This window comes from Haliotis cracherodii, unplaced genomic scaffold (genome assembly GCF_022045235.1).
Source record: "Haliotis cracherodii isolate W230 unplaced genomic scaffold, xgHalCrac1.p SCAF_24, whole genome shotgun sequence".
In the NCBI taxonomy this organism is placed as follows: domain Eukaryota; kingdom Metazoa; phylum Mollusca; class Gastropoda; order Lepetellida; family Haliotidae; genus Haliotis; species Haliotis cracherodii.
The window spans coordinates 9,501,309-9,522,167 of NW_027266280.1; the positions used below are offsets into that span (position 1 = coordinate 9,501,309).

General features: G+C 38.8%; 1 protein-coding gene across 1 annotated transcript; it reads right to left on the bottom strand.

The window, feature by feature from the left end:
* Positions 1-5,533: 5,533 nt before the first annotated feature.
* On the bottom strand, positions 5,534-20,343 carry LOC139472271 (PHD finger protein 12-like). Its single transcript, XM_071254681.1, has 15 exons — positions 20,000-20,343; positions 19,649-19,830; positions 18,898-18,973; positions 18,357-18,543; positions 18,028-18,136; positions 17,375-17,507; positions 15,810-15,980; positions 14,076-14,219; positions 12,725-13,505; positions 10,947-11,078; positions 10,614-10,754; positions 9,243-9,338; positions 8,841-8,923; positions 8,143-8,358; positions 5,534-7,560 (listed from the first exon to the last, which is right to left on the bottom strand). The coding sequence occupies exons 1-15, from the start codon at positions 20,045-20,047 to the stop codon at positions 7,336-7,338; spliced, it is 2,724 nt and encodes a 907-aa protein (XP_071110782.1). The 5' UTR covers positions 20,048-20,343; the 3' UTR covers positions 5,534-7,335.
* Positions 20,344-20,859: the final 516 nt, after the last annotated feature.

The window sequence follows — 20,859 nt, forward strand, 5'->3', positions numbered from 1 at the left end:
GCAGACTGTCACATGGGGGGAGAGTCAGATTGTGGTAGACTGTCACATGGGGATGGGGGGCTGTCACTTTAGTGAGACGTCAAGATCTGAATTAGAATTCCATTAGTCACACTGGATCATTCGAACCCCCATGGGACTTTTGTACCATTGATGTTACTCTGGAACATCTGGGTTAGAATTGGGTCTTCAACAACCCATGCTTGTCGTAAGAGGTGACTAATGAGACCAGGTGGCCATACTGACTGACTCTGTTGATGCATGTCATCATATCCCAATTGTGTAGATCGATGGTCATGATTGTCTGATCTGCACTCGATTCCTTACAGTAAGTTTGGTTTAACGCCGCTTTGAACAGTATTCCAGTTATACATGTATGTGGGAGAAAAGCTTGAGATGATACAGGTCTCAGAGCACCCATGAGCACAAGTCAGGTGGATTATTCACAGACTGCCATCATATAGCTGGAAAACTGCCGAGTGCAGCATTAAATAACTAACATCTTGTTGAAACCACAAGCTGGTTGACATGCTAACAGTCCAGGGATCATAGTCAGGGCTTAGAAATAACTCGTTAAAGAAGAACAACAAAGGGTGAAATCTTGGCATAACTTTTAATGATACAAATGAGAAGATGGTCACAAGCCTAAAATGCAGCACAATGGGGACTTGTGGGTCTATGCAACATGCAAGTCTACCGGGGCAATGTATACCTACTTACATATGTACAAATACACACTATTTACAAACTATGTACATATCATAAATCCTCTAAAAGTCTGCTGTACACAATTTTAGGGGAACTCAAGAAAAAAGAAACTTCCACTGTGATCTAGAAAATGCTTGGCAAAAGTATGCATGAATGCTGACAAACTCCTGCCAAACAGACTTAATAGCTTGTTTATGGACAAGTACTAATGTTTCTTAGACTATTTGCTCTGTTAAAACTATTTTGTCTATATCAAATCATTCTTTGAGGTGCAGGTCTCAAGACATTTACCACTTTAGTGAAACCCAGCAGCACGGGTATGGTGCTGACAAACCTAGAAACATAATTGGGGCATATCAGGATTTGAATTGACAATCATAGGGTTCTGGTGTGCCCAAGGGACGCAACCCTGCACAGCAAATCGCGGCACCTAAGAGGAGTGGGCCACCCGTGCCCTGACTGTAAGATTGACTAACAACCATCCTTCACACTGCTGTTCCTCACGCCACGCATGCCCCCTTTTCAACAAGAAATTCCATTAACAAGTAAGAGGGGCCTTCAAAAAGTTTTGCAACTGGGGCATTTGTGTTTACACAAACAATGTCAACCTGTGGCAGGTGTGACACTAGTCATAACATCAGATTGACATGTGTCATAACAAGTCACAGACACAACAAGTTAGACGTGATGGCTTCAGTGTGGTCACAATCATGGATTCTCAAACATGAACAACGCGCTGTAATTAAGTTCCTTACCAAGGAGGGATGCAAAACAAAGAATTGTGTGAATGTGGATTCGAACAGTTAAATCACCCATCCTACAGCCCACACTTAGCCCCCAGTGACTATTTCCTGTTCCGGCAAATGAAATCTGCCCTACGTGGAAGACGCTTTCACGATTACAAGGACACAAAGGCTGCCACAGAGGCGTGGTTAGAGGGCCAATCTGCGGATTTCTATAAAAGTGGTATTAACAGCTTGAAGGACAAATGGAATACGTATTGAGGTGAATGGAGATTATATTGAAAAATAAAAGTGCAAAAGATATTCTGTGACTTTGTCTTATATTGAAGTTGCAAAACTTACTGAACGCCCCTCGTAAGTAAGTAAAATCATCTCAAGAGTTCATAATGCATTGAATAGTTGTTTCTGGACATCATATTTAAGTACACAAGTACACGAGAAAACATGGGACCTTCTGTTATGTCCTCACCTTGATTTAACAGAGGTCTTAAAAATACACAGCATAACACAACGGATCAAGGTCAATCGACAGGGACCCAACCGGTGGTACCACAAGATCACAGGTTAGTCAAACCCAACATAACCACCTCAAAAGACCTCAATTATTTAAAAGGCCTCAATTATTTAAAAGGCAAATTAAAATACTTCATTTTGGCACATAGGGAAGAATTCACAGGGCTCGCTAGATGTAGTCTCTATTCTACTCAGTAGGCCCACAACAGAACTGATACGAAGTGCATAGAAACATGTGTCACTAAAGTCCTTATACACAATGTGTATTAATCAAAGAGACTGGTCATCAATTAAAGAGGACAGTAGTGATTGGTAAACTCATACACACTGAGTTACCATAGAGAGAGTGAGGTGAAATAGGGTTTAATGTTGTGTTCAAGATTATTGCACTCATATAGCAAGGTGCATGCATGTCCAGGGCTGCTTGCACTAGTCTGGACTACTGCCTGTTTTATAGTGCTAGTCCACCGAGATACCATGCCGCAGTTAAACATGGATATCCCACTAAGACACAGCATAAAGTCTCCAGCCATCCAGTTCAAGTTTTATCCCAAACAAGTTGGATAACAAGTACTATATTTCAAATAATCGAGTCTGGACCAGACAGTCCAGTGATTGACAGAATGAGCATCGATCCACACATTTGGGATCGATGACATGTATCAACCAAGTCAGCGAGCCTGACCACCCGATCCTGTTAGTCGCCTTTAACGACAAGCATAGTCGCTTTTACGGCATGGAAAATACAAGATATATTAATACTCATGATCTATCCATTTCAGCTCCCCTCAAATTGTACCACTGTTTTCTCGACTTCCCTCACGTGTCAGTGAAGTATTCCATCACACATCCTCCTCTGTAACCAATGACCAGTCTGATGTTGTTTCTAACACCTAGTATCTTAAATACTTGGTTTATGAATCAAAATCAAAACCAAAGTGATTCCTGAAAGGAATTTTCAATAGGGGAGAATTTAGCAACTGTGATAAAATTTGCTCTTAACGACAAGTCAAAGAATGACTTACTGCCCGGAAGTAATTAACACATTTGATAGTAACCAAAAAAGAAAAAAGACAAGAAGAAAAAAGACAGAAAAAAAAAAAAAAAAAAAAAAAAAAACTCCATTAAAATTGACCAAAAAAAATTGTGACATATTATTGGGTTAGCAGATCCGTCACACAGAGCAATTAAAAATATAACTACTAATATCATTGACGTCTTCTTTCAGCAAACATATACATGAAGATTGAGCACTTGAACACAGGTCATCAGTAGCAAAAATACCTTTGAACTAGCGAAATATGAAATACCCATCAATACCTATGGCACTTCGAGTCATTATCAAAGTCAATGAACACAACCCAGCCCGACTCAGCTGTATGGGGACTGTGAACACAGATAGCAACACCAGCTTATCGTCCATGTCTGGACATGAGACAATCATAGAACACATTTGAAACAAAATATTCGAAGATGTATGCAGTGAGGTGATTAGAATGTACCTTAACAAGCTGTAGTTCTGAGCCTTCTCATTTAGTGTAGAGGACTATTACAGTGATCGCTCGCTATAACGCTACCAATGGGGTCCAAATAATTGGTGGGCGTTATAGACGATGAGCCGTTTAACCGAGGCCGAGGCGCGCGCTCGGAAAATCTCAAATCATCAATATGTGTTTATCTCACGTCACATCAAAATAGTATATATTTTTATGGACCTAGATCTACCTGTAATATCATTCATTTATTAAATCTGTCACATTTCACAATGTCTGAAATACGTATTCCATTTCAATTTATCATTTTTAATCGATAAATTAAAAAATTATTCACTATTTCCCGCGATGTTATTGAAAATAAAATTCTCGGACACACATTTCGACAACGGGTCCACATCAAAGAGCAAAATAAAGACGTTTTAAACAAATCTTTAAATATATTATACAAAGTGATAAATAAAATCAACAAAAATATATCTAAAAGTAATCAAACTTACATCTAAGTTATTATTTCCATCGTTTCAATCATCATGACCAGCTCTCAGACCAAAATATGACTGGAAAATATCCAAACATACCGTATTTGATGAAATAAGCCCTGTTCCATTAAGTACCCTAGCAAGTTAAAAATATAATTCAGTTAATTAGATAACAGATTCATGTGTGAAATTTTAATCATGATTCGACATTCTACAAATTAAAAACAAATTGAACTTAGGGTGTGAAGCGTTTGTCGTCAGATTGAAGACCATTTGTTGATGTTGAGGCTCTACATACATCTTATATCAATGTTAATTATGCAATACTGTTTCACTGTGAGGAGCTTGAAATGCTGAGATCGGTAACATGTCAGTTGCCGTGCCAACGGGGAAGATACTTTCCACGTGTACATCGCTGTAGCAGGTACAAGGGAATGTACCTAAACATGAACCAATCAAATTCAAGTATGTTTCATGAAAGAAGATGGGAGTACTTAACCTCGTTTAAACAATGCCAGGATAAAACCTTGGGACACCTTTTTGACGTGGATGCTTACTACATCAAATATGATAGAAACTTGACAATGACCCCCACCACCCACCCGAGAAAAAATATAAAAAATGAAATGTAATGTGATTTCCTATAACTGTCAATGTATCAGATGAGATTGCTCAATAATAATTAGTTATTGCAACCTCTAAGTTAAGTTGCTTTATCCAAATTTATACTTCAACTAGATCAATTATTAACATAGCACATAAAATGTGTTAGCTTTGTTGGAAAGTAAGCTGGCCACATATAGACTGGAGGGAGAAGTTTCGGATTTAACAAATATCCCATCACACTGGTCCCTTCCTACTCACAAGTGATTGTCTGAACACTATCAAAAATATAACACTACCTCAGCCAGATTCCACAAAGCGATCTAAGTGCTATGAGCTTCGTAACCCCACTTCTTAAACATAAACTTACGAGTCACAGCTCTACGATTGCTTTGTCGAACAGTGCCCAGATCTAAGAAGACTTTTCAGATCTTTATCCAACATCACTTAATACACACATGCACCAGTTACAACACTGACTACGATCTTTAAAATCATATTCACTGGAAACCTGAGAAAGCAAAGATCTATTTTCATTTGGATCTTTCAGATCAGGTGAGCTAGCAAGACAATAACTAAGGAACATTTCTGACATCCTCCCTACTGCCGCTGTAACATAGACGAACAAGGTGATTAGCCTAGACAGGACAACCTGGAGCTACGAAGGCCCAGCTAACCTGAGTAACGAGACTGGAAATCAACTGCCTGCATCAAAAAAAGAAGAAGAATGTGCTATCAAGTATGTCTCTCATTAAATTTGTTCCCCACTAAACTCCAGCAACTCCATGCTATACCAATGGGCACGTAAATCCTGTCCATACATGACTCATAAAACCATTTAACATTAATATCTACTTGACAGATAACAGAACAGTATATCCTCAGAATTCAGGTTGATCAGCTCTATACTGCTCAACTTCCGTTAGGGATACAGAATTGTGTAAACCTTTCACATCATAAGTAATCAGTTTCAAGCAAGAATGAAATGATCAACTGATAAATAAACCATACTAACCTAACAATGGGATAAACTATCTGCTTCATTTTAAATCTATCGATGCTTCATAATATCATTGTAATTATCTGGAAGTCTTCAAGTTTGTCCCTATCAAAATTCTGGCTTCATGAAGTCTTATTTTCACCATTTGATATTGTAGTGGCGTTTTGGAGAACATAGTGTTTACTGTTTAGGGATTAAAAAACAGATGAAGCTGTTATGAGGTACACACTAAGGTAATTCAAAGGTACCTTTCCAAGGAAATTTTCCACAATGATGCATTTTTAAAATACTGTAGAAACTGGTATTGAGCTGAAAATATGATTACATATGATTCCCCTGTAATTAGGTCAACTAGTATAGTGAATGTCGACACGAAAAGGCAAAGAAATGATACGCCCATCATGTGTAATAAAACTAGTTTCACTCTAACTTGTGAAATCAAAACAATTCTGCAAACCTTTCCTTGCCTATTATTTAACATGAGACAGATATTGAAATTTAAAAATGAAAAGCAACTTGTAATCAGTAGAACTGGGCAATGTGGAGACTTGACATTATGAAAGAACACTGCTGTGAGGGGAGATAACTCTTGCTCAGAAAAGCGTATCTCAACCATACTGAATATGGCACAAATTTTAAAAACTTTTACTCTTGAAGCATTGATGGAGAATTTAGGCATATATATATATATATATTTCATTTTTTTCAAACCTTAATATAACAAAATTTTCACTAACAAATATTCAAAAAATATATTCATATAAAACTAGTAATTCTGGACAATTTAAGTACAATTCCTTTTAAATTTGAGAAATTATTTAATTTCCATATAGAGGGTAGTATCTATAATTTTGGAACATTCAGAGATGTTAGTCAATGTTTCGGAGGATCAACTCAGCTGCTCAGTGAGTCAAGTCTTGGTTTACGCCTTGTACAGTTGTACCACATGTATCTTTGACGGAGGAGGAAAGCTTGAAGCGATGCAGATCTTATGATGTTTACCAGTTTGGCGGAACCCATGAGGTATGACGCTGACAAGCCTAGGAACATAATCAGGATTCCACCCACGATCATGTTCCCGGCACATCAAGGTAACAGAACTTGAACTGAAGCACCGCGAACTGAAGCTCAGACAACCGGGCCCTGCATGCACCCCCCTCAGCTGCCCAGTTAAGAATCTTAATAATATGATCACATCCCTGAAGAACAAAACCTGAGGTGAACAGATTACATTTTATACTTATAACTAGGCATGGTCATATTCCAAACCCACATTAAACTGCATCCAATAGCATGGCCTAACACTCAACTTCATTGTTCCCAGCCTAACAATTTTCTCCGACTCGGGAATGCATACCTCTGGGACAACAAGTATCCTGGATATTAGTTTTTTTTCAAAACCAATTTATCAAATATGCTGCATATTTTCGCAATTTATATGAATATGTAATTGAAAACTAGGAAAGACCTAACAAGTATTTTGGAACCAATTTCCTACATAGCATCAGACCTGAATGTTGTTACTTATGATTAACAATAGCTATTCAAGCATGCTTGTTTCACTGACCATGATAACCTTACTTGACAAACGAAGGGGAAAAATACCCCATCATCAAAAGATAAGATGAAAATTATTTAGAGAGTATTAGAATATCATGACATCAGAATAAATTAATGTTAGCTGGAAACTAAGTACCTGTTAATTTATTTAATAATATCTTCTATAAAAATTCATTAAAAGAAAACAAAAGAAGCTATGTTCCAGCTTGATGAGAAGGTCATTACATGAGCTGGTGTTACTGGGCTGCTGCCTTTAAGTGAGTTTTTAACAATGACATAGATTCAACTTTTTTTTCTATTATGGGTTCTGAGGCCGCCTGGTCGACGATGCTGAACACAAACTGGAGGCATCCCACTTTGATGTAGCTCCCATGATGCAACAGGGCCGTGCCCTCCCAGCCCGCACCACTCCCTCCAATGAGACTTGAGCTGCTCACTCGACAGTTGCAAGGACGTGGTAGCTGAAAGAGAGAGGTATAACAAAATGAAACACAGAAAAATTTCAAATTAGCAAAAGGCACCAGTTTAGCTGATGAGCAATGCATATCCCAAGTTTCGTTGAAATATGTTGAACGGTTTTCAAGATATGGCCCAGAAGTGAGATCTAATAAATAGCCCATCACAAATGATCTCCACATGATGTGATAAAGACTTCAATCTATCAAAGTTGCAAATACAAATTTTAAGCAAATTCAAATTTGATGTCCATATCAAAATACTAAATCCTTTACTCTCAAATTGTTTAATACCACACTCAGCAATATCCAAGTTTTATGACGACAACCTGAAAAGAATCGAGTTTGGGCTAGACAATTCAGTGATCGATATTGTAAGCAACGATCCATATAATAAAATACAACCATCACGTCACGGAGTCTGACAAACCAATCCAATCAGTCACCTCTTACAACCAGCATAGGTTGCTGGGGACCTATTCTAACCCAGAATCGACACGGCTAATCTCAAATAGACCAAAATAAGATCAGGCATGGTTAGAAAGATCACACATGCAGAAGTGCTTCAACATTCACTGTCAAACTCACATCATGAGCTTTAGCTGTCATGGTGTGTTTTTCTAGTTTCTCGGGATCGGAATCAGATCTCCGCCTGGCCTTGCTGTTGATCTCCCTCACAGCAGCCACGATAGGGGACGGCTGTGGGGTGGTGGCTGGCTTGTCAGAGAAGTCGCACGAGTACAGCACATTGTCAACTGTTGTTCCATGCTCACTGTAGTTCAGCAGCTCATAGTGACGGGTCATCTGCAGGAGGGACACAGGGTAATTTAGACAAATTGGAAAATCTTAACATCTACTTAAACACAGCTGTGACGTCATTCTTTTGTTTGAGTGCTCCATTACTTTTAGGGAATGGAGAGTTGATGGTGTTCTCTGCCGCTGCTGCACGTGCTCTGTCACGAGCTGATCTTTACACTCCCATGTTCTATTGCTCTTTAGAATGTTTTGTCAAATCGTAAGAGTAGAGAAGTGTCTAAGTAATGGTCCTCGGAAAGTTACTCGGACATTTACCTCTACATCATGGTAGGTCAGTATTCCAATTGTGGAGATCAAACGAATGCAACATCACTACCCCAGTATAGAGATAAATTAACAAAAAGCAAAATTGATAACTGAAATTATGATCAATTACCACAATATTTGATTAAACATACAAATGAGTAACAAGATAAAAAATTAAGGGCAATTTTTTTTCAAATGAAGTAAAATATTTCCAAAAAATATACCTCATCATAAAAAATACAGGCGTGTTTAGCAGAGACGAAGTTGCAGCTTCCGAATTGGCTAAGGGACACATCCATGTCTGCACCTGAAACAGTCAAAGTCGAGCATTAAAGACATTCGGAAGTCTTAAGCGACATATCAACTCAAGTTCACAAGGTTTCAATGCATATTAACACTACCTTACTCATGAAACACATATCATATGACAGCCAATAATACTATTACAGCCCTAGTAGGAGCCAGTTGGGTCTTACACTGTTCTGGGTTAGGGCTTTATTTCACAACATCACAAACCAAGAAAGGGATAATGAAAGAACTTCCCAACTGATCTCCTTTTTAAAACGTTTTCTTTTCTTTTCCTCAAGACCTATCTGTGGACCCTGACTGCGGATAAGATAGTTTACCTGTGCCGATACTGAGTGTTCTGTAGGGCATCGGAACAGCCTGCCCCTTTCCTGTGAGCGGACAGAGCACAGCCCGAGCTCGCACATCGCTGGACCCTGTAACATACATCAGTTTATAACAACACATCAATAATAACACCTTATTTCTTGGATTGGTCAAGTCGGTCCAGATACCTTTTCTTGAGCCATTGAGTATTTACAGATTTTCTTTGGGTATTCAACACATTTTGACTCCCTTTGTGAGAATAATTCTACTTCTATGCTATTTCCAGTAACTTCTAATTAGAATATGTTCATATGATAACCCAAGTGAGTCACCTGTCGCATAACCTCACAACAGTGTTACCATGGTTACATGGCTAAGTTACAATTTAGCATACATAGAGTAGGTGTGAAATTTTGCCTAGCCAGAGAGGCCATCTACTTTGTTTCAGCAAGTCTCTTGTAATTTATACTGGACACAGGCCAACAGGCCAGCATTTAAATCGATCCCTGCAAGAAGCAAGATGTTGCACATCTGTGCATTATTCACTGCAGTAGAGTTCTACTCTACGTGATACCTGCATTCAGTCAATAAGAAAAGACCTAAAGAGACAAACTGACAAAGGTACTATTGGCATATGAAATATCTTCATGTGTATGTAATGAAACGATACAGCAAGGTCACGATACGCATCATGATACATAGGTCATGATAAAATATGTATTGTGATACGCATATTTACATCAAATCACTTGGAAACTTTGTTCTCTGAATATTTCAGAGCAGGTTCAAAAAGAAAAAGTCCCTGTAGACACATGTTCGTAGCATCTATTTTTAGTACTGAACTTGAAACACTAATACCAATACATTTTGCGATATCTGACTGACAAAAAAAAGCTGAAGTCCTTAAATGAGCAGTAAGTAGTTTATTTTAGCAATATACCCCACTCTGACACAGTATACTCTGAGCCGACCAGTCCTTGTTTTAGCTCCTTAATGCCCAGCACAAGATAGGGTAACAAGTACCATTTTTTAACATCTTTTGGTATGATGTGGCAGAGGATCAAATCCCGGACCTTCCGCTCTACCACTAGACTATGCAGGCGCTCTCATCGATACAGAAAAAAACCATATCGTGTATCATATCGTATCATGATGCATGATGTATCTTTCACCTTTAGTATGTGTAATACTGTATGCAAGCAACTCAACATTAATTGGGTTATGGTGATTTAGTTTGTCATAAATAATAATAAGGGCCCCACTTTGTCACTTTTTTAAAAAGTGCCCAGAGCTCTTATCATGGCGAATATGGTAGTGCCATAGAATGTTCAATATGCCACTAATTAAAACAAAGGTGTTATGCCTACTGTTGTGGAGGAAGTTACCTGGTTGAGACAGAAGGCCATTCAGAAGACTCTTCTTGTTCGGTGGTGACTGGGACTTGTTTGAGGACGACATCAGCTGTTGTAACCGTTGCCATGCAAGGATTTGGATTAGTTTCTCGTCAATCTTGTTCAACTCGCAATCTGAAAAGAAAAAAGGATAATGCAGGGCTCGAACAAGGAACTTGATTTAGTCTGACCATATGAACATGTGTTAGTTATGGCATCCTGTTTGTTGTAGTTTCGCCTGGTAATTCTATATCCTTGTATACAAATATTGTACACATAAAGGCCACACATACAGCATCATTAGACCCACTCTGCTCCCTGTCTTACCTTGATTTCCTTCTATTAGCTGCTGGAGAGTAGAGTTGACATTGATGATTGTTGGTAGTGAGCTCAGATTACTTGAGTTACTCCCCTTTCCCTGAGATATTGCCACATTGCTGCTGCCGGAAGATTTCACTCCTGTAAGTGGGGGTTGAAATAGTCATTCAAATACAGACATGGCCACTTGACTGAGGACAACTACGGTCTCTACACGCCATAGAACATGATTCATAACACTCGTCTACACCATTCTTATCATCTAATAGCTGCAATCATTGTAAGGCCTTTTCTTAAACTCATGAAAATCAGACCTTAACTCTCGCTACCGCTCAACAAAGATCTGAGGACATCCCATTAGGGGTCACGACCTTTCATCCGACCAATCAGAACGTCGCTTACCAAATTATGAAAGTGACAGTTGGAATGTGATTTCTGATCATCCAACCTCGAAAACATTAACACAGGGTATTCTGAATGATAGTTCAGGTTTAACGACTGAATCCATACAATCTAGACCACCTATTAGCCATTCCAGAATGTTCTTTTGATCAGGTTTCAAATTTGTAATCGAGAATTTGTCAAAATATGTTTCGAAGCGTAGTCGCCAATTTGAAATTAGTGCTGTAAAGCACGAGAAAGCTGCCTTCTGATTGGTCATAAATTGGTCTGTCAAAGTTTGCGCAAGGTCGGTTTGACGTGATCCGTAATGGGATGTCCTCAGAGCTTTGTTTAGCGGTAGCGAGAACTAAGATCTGATATTAATGAGATTGATTTCTGTTTAACAAATTTCTATCCCAAAAATTAAGGTCGGTAGGGTAAATAAATCCAATTTCAAATATAGTTTTAGGTTTGAATTAAAAGTGTGGGTGGGAGAAATAAGGAGAGAAACAAGATTGGAGTTACCTCCCTTCTGTTAAAGACACAGATCTTTTGCAATTTCCTGTGTTTTGAACACGTTGAACAAATGTTAATGTTTTAATATAAATCTTTAACAGGTTTTTATTATATTATTTCAGTTAATTTATTTAAATTGATAGTGACAGTAAATGAGTTTGTTTCTTAAACATTTAACTTATTTATGGAATGCAGAATACTGTTTTCACATTTAAGGTAGTTTTTCTCTTTGTCTGAAAACAGCAATTCAAGCAGTGTGTATTTTCACTGCTAATCTCAAGTGAGTGAGTATGGTTTTACACTATTTTTGGCAACATTTCAGCAATGACATGGCAGTGGACATCAGAAATAGGTTTCACAGATTGTACCCATGTGGGGAATTGAACCCGGCCCCTTGGATGAGACAAACTGATGCTATAATCACTAGGTTAAACAAACAATTAATTAAATTAATATGTCAGTGGAAATGATATTTGAAAGATTCAAAGGGTTCAAAGTTCATCCACAACACAAAAAGAAGTGCAGTAATTACTAGGGCTGTTATGATTCACTCGCGTATTCAGTGAATCGAACTGTATCCATTCATGAGTATAATTTGTTATTTACATATATGTGTAGATTTCTTCAAAAGACAACACTCTATACTATTTAATTTGACAGTATGGTGGTCACTGGTCATTGTCGCATTTGACCAGATACTAGTACCTGAATAAGTGCAGTATATAAATGTATTAATAATTAACAAACCATGTCAAATAATTTATGTTGTTATTGCTTCACTGAATAAAACAAATAATACATCAGCTGCTGACTTGTTATTGTATTCGTGATTTAATATTCATAATCGTTACCCTGGTGTATTCGTTAAACAAACCCCTATCTTGTCCTACCTGAGGGTGAAGCAGATACTGTGATGACTTTAGGAGTGGAAGTAGGACCTGAGCCAGTGGATGAGGGTTTCCCCCCGGGGGTGGCGATCTTCACAGCCGGCTGCATGGTGACACGAGGGGAGAGAATTGAGGTAGGGTTACTGCCACTCACATTCTTGGCTGCCATGTTTGCTGGTAGCACAACCTTTCCCACTTGACTGGAATTGGGCAACACTTTTGTCACTTTATTAATAGCACTGATCAAAATATTTTTCCCTTGTGTATTTGTCACTCCACCGGAACCCTGTTTTTCCCCACAGGGCCATGTGACTTTGACCACGTTGGGAGAAGCTGAGTCTGCACTATTACTTCTTGTCCGTATCACAACAGCATCTGGCTTCGTTTTCTGAACATCCATGTACTCCATCTCTCCGTTCATGGCACTACTGCTGGTTGCTGCAGGGCTTCCATGGAGGAGAGATATTGCAGCTCCCTTGCCCATCTCAAAGGGGCCGTTGGGTAATGTCTCCTGTGGACTGGTCAAGCCAGATCCATTCAAGCTGCTAGTCCTATCACAGTCGTTGCTATCCTTGAATGTATGTGAGGGTTGGGCATCTCCAGCTGCCAGGCCACACTGAGCATTGTCTGTCTCTCGATGCATCACCGGAGCCACTGACGCTGTCGGCTTACCATGTTCACAGCGACCAGAGTCTGATTTAGCACTATCAGATGATTTTTGCAATTGTTTCTGAGCCAGAAATTTGGCAATGCTTGTTTGAAGAGACACAACAGCTGTCAGCCACTGAAATGAATTAAAACAAAAAGTACACATTTTGCTGATACAGGCATATAAAACAAGAAAAAACCTGTCAATACCAGAGAAAAAACAGTCTCCATTATCCGCCGCAATAGTTTCCATTTGGCGCAAAAGGCAAAATAGTGGTGAAAATCCTCTGAATGGATGACTGAAAATCAATGATGACTCTGTATGTCTACACAAATTTGGTTTAGTTTGATCTGGTTTTGCTTTTTTCTTGGGGGGGGGGGGGGGAGAGAGAGAGAGAGAGAGAGAGAGGGAGGAGAAAGAGGGGGGAGGGAGGGGGAGAAGGAAAAGAAGGAAAAGAGCTGGAAGAGAAAGATAGGGACTCTTGTGAGTAAGGATTTAAGCCGCTTTAACCATGAGGCTACCAGAACGCACCGGGGTTCTTTAGAAGTTCCAGCCAAGAAATACAACAAATCCCACATAACATCCACAAATTGTACACATTCTAAAATGTTTCTATCATCATGATGATTGTCCAGATCAACACTTTGCTTTATAATGTTCACCAGTGACACCAGCATTAAGTAAGATACAGTAAAGCCAAGTCACCTCCTCCTGTTCCTCAAGCGTTGCCTCTGATGATGATGATGATGCAGCCTGGCTGGGAGATTCCATGCTGCTGAGTGTTGCTGTAGCTGCCCTTGGAAGTAATGGGGGAGGATTGTTGTAGTGATCTTTTATTGCTTGCGGTATCTGTCAACAATCAATAAATTAGATATCTCAAAATTCCAGGCAGTATCATCCAAGGGAGATAACTCAAACTGACCACAAATCCAACACTGCAAACTTACCTCTGATGTTGTTTTCACCTTTTACAGATGGAATTATGTAGTTATTGTGCAGGATGCACTTGTTAAGGGAAAGTCAATACACATTTGTTTATAGTTTCAGTTAGCTAACCTCAACTATATTGTTTGTTTATTAACCCTGCATATATCACAAGTCTTGACAAACAAGCCAGTGGAGTGACACCCCACATCATCAGTTACATGCAAATTAAATTACAGAGCCTAACTACTGATTCATTTAGTCCCCTTGTGTGACAGTTATTGAGGACCCATTCTAACCCTGAATCTCCACACCTTGAATTCACCCAAGACAGTCCTTGTGAAAGGAGCAAAGATCTACTGGAAATAATGAGGAAGAACGGATGTGACTGATTGTGGTAAGAAAATGGGACTTATAATGATTAGAAAATGGATCTATAGTGTTAAGAAAATGGATTTAAATAACCTAAGATTTATAAACAGTACACTAATGTACAGTCAAGTCCTGTTTCTCCGACATCGTTGGTTGCATATGATTATATCGGATTAACGAAATTAGGTAGTATAAACGTCAAATTGGACAACTACACAATAGATAATGATACGAACACATAGGAAAATGAAATAAACATATTGTTGTTACATTGTCAGCGGAATGTTTTCTAATCATGCAACCACTAAAGTTTAACACAAAACTACTGTTATGGACTGTATGACTGATTCAAAACTGATTGATTTTTAAAGCATAGTCTGGAATGGAAGTCGCTAATTTGAAATTAGTGCTGCAATGCTTAAAAAAGTGGCTAATGTCGATTCCTGTTAGTAATTTCATTGGTCAGTCAAAGTTTGCGAAAGGTCGTTCTGACGTGACCTGTAATGGGATGTCCTCAGCGGTAGCGAGAACTTGTATCCGATTTTAATGATATTGGTAATCTAGGCATGTGATTAATCCTGTTTTGTTTATTTTAAGTTGTAACAGTTTATTGTCAAGCAAGTTTATCTCTGCAGCCGTTGAAATATGCAGCTACTCGCCGACTCGTCTTGCATCAAAACACAGGGCTGTGTACTCACTGGCAGATGACCACGGAGTACGCTGATCACTGTGTCGGATTAACGAGACTGATTAATGAGTGGTTTCAGCAATTCGTTGCAAATTAGGTGTGACGGAGTCAGAGTGCGAGACTGTCAGATTAACGGGTCTATATAACACTGATTAAATCGGTTCCCATCATTTGTGTCGGATAAAGCCGATTGCTGGATTAACGAGACTTGACTGTATATGGGGGCACCATTTGGGCTATTTTCACTATTGCGATAGTATTGCAAAAGTACCCCACACTATAGCAATAGTTTTGTGATGGTTGGTAACAATTGCAATAGTATTGCGATAGAGTTAAACAAATTTAAGGCTTGAAAATTCTTTCAATCAATGTAACAGAAATGAATAAAGTTTTTATTTCTTGTTTTGCTCCAACAGTCATTCAACACATTGTAACACTCCTACTAAGGTACCTACAGTTATGGTCTTCCTTGATGGGAGTCTTCTCTTGAACCTGAACGGAGGATGCTGGCGATGTGCTTTGTGTAGGAAGTTGACCTTGACAGCATGCTGGTCCACATGGCCCGCTGACTGGTCCCACAGCTTCACCCTCTCACACAGACTAAGGGACTTCAACAGGTACTCATCCTTAAACAAACAGCACTCAGAAATATTACAGCTATATGGCTGGGGTCTGTAAATACTTGAGACTGGACCAGAAAATCCAGTGATTGACACCATGAGCACCGATCCACGCAATTGGGATATGATATCAGAGCTCCAGATAAGCTTTTGGTGTTGTGGGTATTTTACCCCTGCATCTAAAAACCATTGGGTATCAGTAATTCTATCTGGGTATTCAAATTTCTGTTACCCACTAGTTTTTACACGTGGGTATTTAAGTTAAATATTTAAAAACACTATTCATCTAGTCTCTGCAAACTGGTGTCGTGTGGGTTCGAGAGCTTTATAGGACTCAAAAATACCACGATACTTCCACAAGAAAGTGTGATGGCAAATGATCATGATGTAACTGTCATCGTGGAGTTTGGCAAGGTTGACAGAATGTCCGTTTATAATTTCAAAATAAGTTGCTGATTTGCTAATCGAATACGCAGTGTTACTTCACAATATTTTGATGATACGCACAAGTTTTCTTTTTGTAGCGTATCTGTAATGTTCGTTGCGTATTTGATATGCTTGGATTTTATTTTACTGTGTATTTCGGCATTTCTGATTTGTATTTTACGCAGATACGCAGCTTATCTGGAGCTCTGTGATATGCATCGACCAAGTCAGACCACCTGATCCTGTTAGTCGCCTCTCCACGGGTTTGGTTTAATGAGATACCATGGCCAAGTTCAACATGTGCCATCTCACTTAGAAACATACTGACTCTGAACAAGTCCTCCCTCGTTCTATCCCCTTTGTGCAGAGATAGATCCCATTGGTCAAATCCCTCTAATCTGCAGCTCATTTTGGACAAGTAGTTCATGTAAAACTAGTCCCTGAAGATGTGAACTAGTCTTGGACTAATGGACTGTGGTCCTGTCTATGCCTACCTCAATGACGAGCATCAGGCAGGGTAACAACAAGTACCATCTTATGGTATACACAGTCAGAGATCAAATCCCCAACCTCACCATTCAGGCAGATGTTCTCTAAACTAGACCACGGAGTGAGACAGTGCCCAAGAAGATCATAACATTCTGCTAACCAAGAAGAGGGATGAAAATTAGCACTAGCACAGACCAATTTTGTTAATGTTAAAGGTATTGTTTGGCTTGTAGAATTTCAAACATTTTGTGTGTCTGTGTGTGTGTATTCCTATATGCTGTCACTACTAAGGCAAGTAGATGTTGTTGATCATAATATTCTGGGTACCGTTCCACAAAGCTATTTTACAATTGTAACTCTAAGATGATTGTAACTCCCAAACAGACTTACGATAAACATACCTCCCACACTTTAACATAGACTTACGATACATGCAATATATCTTTGTGACCACTTGTAATATTTGTAAAAGTATAGAGACATACCACACTCTGCTCCACATGGTTGGGGCACATCCACCTGCCTGTTGGGAAGCTGGTGAGGGGTGGGGCGAGACAGTCCAGGTGGAACAGTAGTGGACAATAGTCACACTGGATCAGGGGGGCCACCCGACAGCTCCTGAAACACACAAGCACTTTCACTAACACATATTTAAGCTCCTTATTTAGGTTGAAATCAACCTCTGACATCAACTACATATAGAAATTACTTACCCAAAACATTGAGTCCTAAACAAAACATTAAGAATGGATGTAAACATTAGTCCCTATCAGATGCACACAAAACGGCTGTTTGAATCATTACAACTAAATATAGTATACAATTACAAGCCAAATGTAACAATTTTTGTCTGATACAATCAAAGTCTATGAACTTCAGTCAGTTTAGTTTCTCATGAAGGTAAGCCCCATAACAAAAAGAACAGGTTGTAAAAATTAATGAAAATCATTTGAGCCATAGTGGTCAAGCGGTGTCTTTTAATTATACCCGTGACACCCCGTCATACAAATTCTTACTGCCAGTCCCAAGATCCGCCAAGGTAAATCCCTGACAGAACACTTATATACCCAAACTAGCAAGACTATTTAAGACTTTAAGATGTACAAGAACACATGGATAACACTCCTTATTCACATACCTGCTACACTGAAAGCAAACTTTAGCTGGCAGTGACACCATGCCATTGTCAAGTTCATGCGGAGCTTTTCGACTTGATCCACGACTCCCAATTCTTCTTTTGCTCGATCCTGCAATAAGTTGTCAAAATACAAATAAATTTTATAATTATCAACATCTGAGAGATTATTTAACATGTTTAAAAGCACTCTGGTCGTATCACCTTGAATAATTTCAGAATGAAACAAGTAGATCTTCTCTAGAATATTTTCACATTTTGTCAGGTATATTCACAAGATCCAAATATCTCAAAATGTCTGTGAGAAGGGAAGTAAGGTGAGAAGATGTTACCTGGAAGTGGAATAGTACAAGCAATATCCTTTGTCAGATCAAACTGAATTGGATTCATGAGACGAGCAGCTTTTGCAAGGGTCTGAAGGGGGTGTTCTGGGACATCCTTTCCTTCTTCTTGAGAATGTTGCCTCTTTGGACGACCTCGGGATCCAGTTGAGGTACTTGGCACCGGATCCTCCTTGCTCTTTAAAATTTAACAGGAGACATTTGTAAAAATTCAGATATGATCAGAACTGTCAGTTGTTTTACTTGATATAGCTCACACTGTGTGAGAAAGTAATATAAAGTCACCAATTATTTGAATAGTTTGGTAATTCATATATGATTTCCATGTTTGTAATTTCAAGTAGTTTTAAATAGAATCCCAGATACATACAGTGATGTATTGTAAAACCTTTGTTCACCCAAATCAACAAATATCTTTCCTTCAAGGAAATGCCAAATTGTTTTCCACACAGTGTCAAATTATTGCACAAAGTTGGAGAGTGTGACATTAAACCAAACAACCAACTAGTAGATGAGTTGTATGAACACATACCTGATTATCAGCAATCCGGCACCTATGACATATCCATTCCCCTGGAGGTAGATCATCTTCCTCTAATGGTGGATCACTAGAAGATTCAGAAAGTTATTTAAAGAGGGGTCAGGATATTATAGGAAGAGATACCAAATTATCTTTCTTATATGGATGTTAAAGTTAAGCACTAATAACTTTATAACCTCATACACAAAACTCTGATTAAAGCATTTTATTTCTTACTGGAGTTACTAAACAATAAGCCTCACCAAAAGATATAAACATACCTCATTCCAACACAACAAACTTGACTTACGTTCAACAAACACAACCCTTTCACCTCTCAGTTTAAAACAAGGTACTAGTCAATTGAAACACTTGTTTCATCTGCATACAAGAGACAGTCCATTAGCAACAACACCTTAATACTGACAGATAACAATAACAGCCTCCTTGAAAAAATCTAGGAAACATTTCATAAACACAACATAGGAACAAAATTATGCAATTACAACTGGGTGAAAGTTATCTTTAATACACCCCTCTTTGGACATAAGAAGAAGACAGACATTAACCCTGACACTACGTTGCTTTTCATAATGGCGCCCTTGTAAAAATGTGCTGGCAAACAAAGTCAGCCATCTTGGATTTCTTGAGGAGAAAACTGAAGAAAGCATTAGGATAAATTGATGTCCAGAGGAAACACTGTCAGGAGTGCAACATCTTCGTCAGTCATTCAAACATTTAAGTTACTTATCACACTACTCACTGGCATTGTAAGTGAAAAGCTGCCGGACAACGATCGCAACACAGAAGATCGCCACCTTCCTTGCAGCTGTCACAACAGTCATGGTTGACGGAACGGCCGTGTCTTCTATGTTCACGGTCTCTTCTCCTCATTCGTCTTGCATATTCTTCACTGACAGGCGGTGCAACGAGCTTCTGGATTTGCTGCAAAAATGAAAACATAACGTTAGCACCATGATATATGCCAACATTTAAGAAAAGCAGCAAGTTAGTATATGTCAAACACGAAGAAAATGCCTTTTCGTTTGCCGAGCAGTTGTAAATTTTCATCAAATTCACTCGTTTACGCTAAGAAACTAACGACTCTACGTACCTCCATGAGTCCGCCAGACGTATCCAAATCATATTCAACAGTAGCCATCCTGATTTGTTTGTAGATTAGCCCATGCACGTCAAAATAATTCGTCAAAATACTGCTGTCACAAGTCGAAATCCATTCTCTCTTTTCGCCTACATCACCTTCGTCCGGATCACCCACTTCAGAGCAAACTTGCACTTGAACTGGGACTGATAGGACCAGTTCCTTTACATCACTCAATTAGAAATTCACCGTGTTTTGCATTTTAGTCACTTTCGAGTTAATTATGACTCACAGTTATAAAATATAACAGTTTTAGTGGTTGCAGTATATGACAAACCCAGAAAGTTGGCGCAAAATGTCCGACATTGCCTTTGCGCATGTGTACATCCGGGAAATCTTAGTCAAACGCATGCGCAAATCCCATATTATTTTCTAAAGCGGAAGTGACTAAGGTGAAGGTCGATCTTATTTGACATGGCGGGAAAAGGGCTTACAGGCCTAAATACGCAGTATCTGCTGAGAAAAGTTGTTTTACATATTTTAATGTATTGTTAGTGTCAATTCCCTTGATGCTATTAATGTTTAAACAATAAATGTGAGGAAATAAACCCGAGGCATTTCATGTTTCTGTTCTTACGCCGATACTTCTACTGAGCTTTGTACAAGAATAAGGGTAGATCTATGTGTATGTACTGAATTGACGAAACGAAAGAGCATCATAAATTACAAATATATCAAACTAATTTCGAGTAGGAAAGACAGACATCATCTCTTTCCATCCGCGTGCCAGTCATTTCAGGGATCGCTGCTCATGTGAACTTACTTTTCTTATTTTAATGTATTGTTAATCAATTCACTTGATGCAATTAATG